The following is a 4,637-nucleotide window of genomic DNA, read 5'->3' as shown; positions in this document are numbered from 1 at the left end:
TATACGCTTTAAAATATGTATTTATATGTATGTGTGTGGTATGTTTATATATATATATATGTATATAATTTAACTTAATATTTAATAATTGCATCAGTAGTTTTCGCTTGTCTCGCATTTCATCTTTTTCACACTTTTGTTTTGGGGGTTGCTTTTTTGTTTTTGTTAGCAGTCCAAAAAGCCGGACTATATGTATAGTCATGCGCACAAAAAGGATATGTTTGGCTAACGCGGTGTGCTGTTCTTTACACTTATTGTTGCCGTTTTTCTTATTTTGATGTTGTTGTTTTTACCCTTACAATATTCTACATTGTAAAATTATAAAAGCAGCATAATTTATAAAACGTTTATTTTGGTTGTTACTGTTCGGGTTGTTCTTGTTTTCAGTGTTATAAAATTTAGAAAAATTTCCTGTTTCTTAGTTAACAAATATGTATTTTGTATTCTTTTTATGTCTGTTTTTTTACCTAAATATTTTCTAATTTTAATATTTTTTTTTTACACAAAATTGATTTACAAGCATTTTTTCTCTATTTTTTATTTTTATTTTTTTCATTCGTATTTAAAGCGTTGTAAATATGTCTGTTTGTTGTTTTCTTTTCGTTTTTGTTTTTGTTTTCGTTTTCGTTTGTATACAATAGTTGGAATATGTACTCGTTACATTTGATTTGTTGTAGTTGTTGTTGTTGATTTTATATTTGTGGTGGTGTTGTTGTTGCATTTGTTGCTGGTAATTGTGATGAATTTCGTTCTATGTAATTTTATATCAGCATTCAGACTTATCCTCTTCAACAAGATACTGCGTATCCTTGCCGGTATCCGCTGATGGATCCAGTTCTCTGGTACGCAATTGCAATTGCGGTGATGATTTGTGTGTTATGCTGCTGGGCGCTAATATGGCCGAGACGGGTTCGGTAAACGGACCAATCGGTTTCGATTTGGAGGGATCATGTGGCACTTCGTAAATACCTGTGGAGTATAAAACGAAAAGAGGATGCATGTGAGAGAATGAGCATGAATGCAACTATCCCAGACACTTCCATACTGTGCGATACACAGAACACTGGAGCTGCACAGAACCGAGGAGCTGGAACCGGGTCCTTTAGTGAACCGATCGGCCAGGTTCTTATAAGAACTGAAAAACGTGTCTAGCGGAACCGAAACTCTTCGATTCCAAAAGACCCGAAAAACGGTTTCGGAACTCAATTCCAAAAGACCCAAAAGAACGGGTTCAGAAGAACCGAAACTCAATTCTGAAAACACATTTCATAAGAACCAAAAACGGTTCCTACAGAACCGAAAATCGGCCACGAAGCGCACATTTAATTGAAGAATGTCCTATATCAGAATTTTATTGAAAAACACCCTGTTTCAGTATTTGGTTGAAGAACGTCCTATATCAGAATTCGGTTAAAAACCGCCCTATCTCAAACGACAATACATTGAAAATATGCTGACATAGGGCGTTTTTCAGCCAAATTCTGAAATAGGGCGGTGTTGAAAAATTTTCTGAGATAGGGCGTTTTCGAACTGGTTGTCGAGATAGGTCGATCTTCCACTCAGCCATCGATTTGGTTTTGATGTTTAATGGACCTGAGTACTTCTCACAGCTGCCTGGGCTTATAACCCAAAGTGCCTGAAAATAATCAACGAATCCTTCCCAACTCCTGGATTCTTTCCTACTAAAAAAAAAGGACATCGGACATACACACGCACATGTGTGTTGAGGTGGCATGTAAGCTGTTTATTTTATTTGCAATTCTCTCATGCTTGACGGATCCACCACTCTACACTCCATTCCCAGGAGCACCTTGAATATATTCCAAATTTGATTTCACAGTTGTCCACGACAACTTGAGATTGATAACTCCTCCGCAGTAGTTCGTCCCAAAAAATATATGATAAAGGGGCCCCTAAACTTGTAAAACGAAAATTGACACTGATAATGACCCGACGCCAAAATTGCTCTGTCCCAAAATTATACTTGAAAAGGGATGACGGAAATTCATTCCAAAGTACATATATCATATTCATACTATGACGGAAGAATAAACCAACACTAAAAGCTGCATAAACTGTACAAAAAAAAAAAAAACGCCAAAAGATAATTTTCCCTTCTTGTTTACCTGTTCCATTGCTCAGGCTTGGATCATTGTTGGTGCCCGACTGTACGGCATCGTACATTGGATTCGAGAAATCACGCGTTTTAGCCGTATTCACGGTCTGCAGATTATAGCCCTCAATGGGAGGTACATCATTGGATGGATCCGCCGCAGCGCCACCCGGAAAACCAGGTGCGTTGAACTCAACGTTTGTGCCATGGCGGAACGTAACACTTTGTGATGATGTTAATGTCGGTAGACGCGCCAATTTACCGCTGCAAGTAAGTGAAGAAAATATTATCTATCACATTTTTTAAAAAATAGTTCATCTTTAACTTACAATGGCTTCTTCCGTATGACATACCACGCGCCACCCGCTGTCAGCAACACCAGCAGTATCACCATTATCGGTACCACAACTGCTGTTACATTGGCACCGCCGTGACCGAATGCGCCGGCTACACTGCGATCACAATGCTCGCCCTTGAAGTCAGGCTGGCATTCACAGTATAAATCGCCACGTTCATCTTCGCTGCATAGACCGCCATTCTGGCATGGGCAAATACGTGGCGCAGGACGTGGTCGCTCCGCTGCAGCGTCACAAATCACTTCGGCAGTGCTGCGATGCGATGGCAGTGGTCCGGAATTATCTGGACAAGCGCAACGATGACCGCCAGGTACCAGCAGACACAAATGCGAGCAACTGGACTCATAGCATGGATTGCGTAGCGAAGTATTGTAACGTTGCTCATGATAGACCTTCAGACCGGACGGATTGACGAGGTTACGATGAATGATTACCTGCACGCCACGCCCGAACTTATCTTGACGTATCACTTCGCCGGAGTCTCGCGTTACCCAGTACATGGTGGATTCGAAGATATCCAAAGAGATGGGATGACGCAGCTGATCGCCCTTTACTATCACCTTGCGGCGCGAGCCATCGTTACGCATCGATTCGATGGTGTTCAATTTTGTATCCACCCAATAAATGATATGATCTTGCGAATAGTCAATTGTAAGGCCAGTAGGGTGACGTATTTGCTCCGTGATGAGCGGGCGACGTTTCGAGCCGTCCATCCAAGAAACTTCAATCTTCGGCGCTGAACCGGCATCAGCCCAGTAGGCCCGACCCAGTTGTGGATTCACTACAATGGATGTGGGTACCTCGAGACCGGCATTTACTATCGAACGTCTGTAGCGTCCATCCGTTTTGGCAACCATAACGCGACCACGTGGTTTTGAGCCAGTGCGATCCACTTCAGTCCAGTAGAGATTCGATGCCAGCCAATCTATGGCAACCGCTGTCGGTTTAGAACCTCCTTTCATATTCAAGTCTTGCGCAAAACCAATCTTCGCCTGTCCATCCAAGGCATTCACCATGTACGAGCGCTTGATTGTCTTGTCATAGCTGTCCGCCCAGAAAACGATTTGTTGCTGCGCATCATAGTCCAAAGCTTCGATGCGTTTCTCGGCTGCAATCACATCGAATTCCTCCCGCTTCTGCAAATCCAAGCCACGTATTTCTGGTCCGTTCGCGAATACTAGCACAATGTCCTCCTTCTCAGCTCTGCATACGCCAGATTGACTATCCACCAAACGGAAACCTTCACGACACGAGCACGAATATGTGCCATTGAGGTTTTGACACATATGCGAACAGGTATGTTGGCGCGTTATACATTCGTTTACGTCCAAGCAGCGCTTCTTGTTCTCCGCCGAGATAATATAGCCCGGATAACAGGCGCAGATGTAGCCGCCATCGGTCAGATTGTGACAATGATGCTCACAACCGCCGCGTGTCAGTTCCGAGCAGGTGTTGGTGTGGTGACAACCTAACTCATCCGAAGCATCGCCGCAATCATCGGAGTAATCACAAACCTGGGCGCGCTCAACACAATTCTTATTAGCGCATTGATATTGCGTGTAAAGATCACATGGTTTCTGTTTATTGGCACACAGCGTCATATTATTCTCATCGGAACCATCACCACAATTGTCCACACCATCACATATCTGATAGCGCGCCACGCAGCGGTGATTGGCACATTGGAAGCGGCGCAACGTATCACAATTAAAGTCCGTGCACACTTTAACATCCTCATCCGAACCATCACCACAGTCGTCGGTACCATCGCACAGATCAGAAGGCGAAACGCAGAGGTTATTGTTGCACTGGAAGCGCGACTCAGGGCAGTAGCGACCGCCAGGGAAGCGTGGTGGACAATCAATTTCATCAGACATATCACGACAATCGCGATCACCATCGCAACGGAAGTACGAAGCGATGCAGTGACCAGACATGCACTGGAAGGTGCCGTTCTTGCACTGATAGCCCTCACAGTTCATCTCATCAGAGTTGTCGCCACAATCGTCCTCATGATCGCACTGCCAACGCGACGAAATGCATTTGCCATTAGCGCAGTGGAATTCCGACTCTGAGCACTCACGATATTTACCCTTGCAAATGGCGTCACTCTCATCGCTGCCATCGCCGCAATCGTCCGAGAAGTCGCACATCCATTGTCTATAGCG

General features: G+C 43.8%; 1 protein-coding gene across 1 annotated transcript in view; it reads right to left on the bottom strand.

Moving 5' to 3' along the window:
- Positions 1-620: 620 nt before the first annotated feature.
- The window catches only part of LOC118733231 (low-density lipoprotein receptor-related protein 2), a gene marked incomplete at its 5' end in the record, with an annotated part of 525,444 nt that continues 521,427 nt past the window's right edge, over positions 621-4,637 (bottom strand). The window contains 3 exon segments of the mRNA XM_036462554.1: positions 621-969; positions 2,127-2,377; positions 2,443-4,629. Coding sequence (XP_036318447.1) covers positions 767-969; positions 2,127-2,377; positions 2,443-4,629 — 2,641 coding nt within the window. The 3' untranslated portion in view covers positions 621-766.

The sequence above is a fragment of the Rhagoletis pomonella genome, unplaced genomic scaffold (assembly GCF_013731165.1).
Source record: "Rhagoletis pomonella isolate Grant_MI unplaced genomic scaffold, Rhpom_1.0 Rhpom_scaffold_00002, whole genome shotgun sequence".
In the NCBI taxonomy this organism is placed as follows: Eukaryota; Metazoa; Arthropoda; class Insecta; order Diptera; family Tephritidae; genus Rhagoletis; species Rhagoletis pomonella.
The sequence above is the reverse complement of the archived record's forward strand: the minus strand, read 5'-3'. Positions and strand labels throughout refer to the sequence as shown.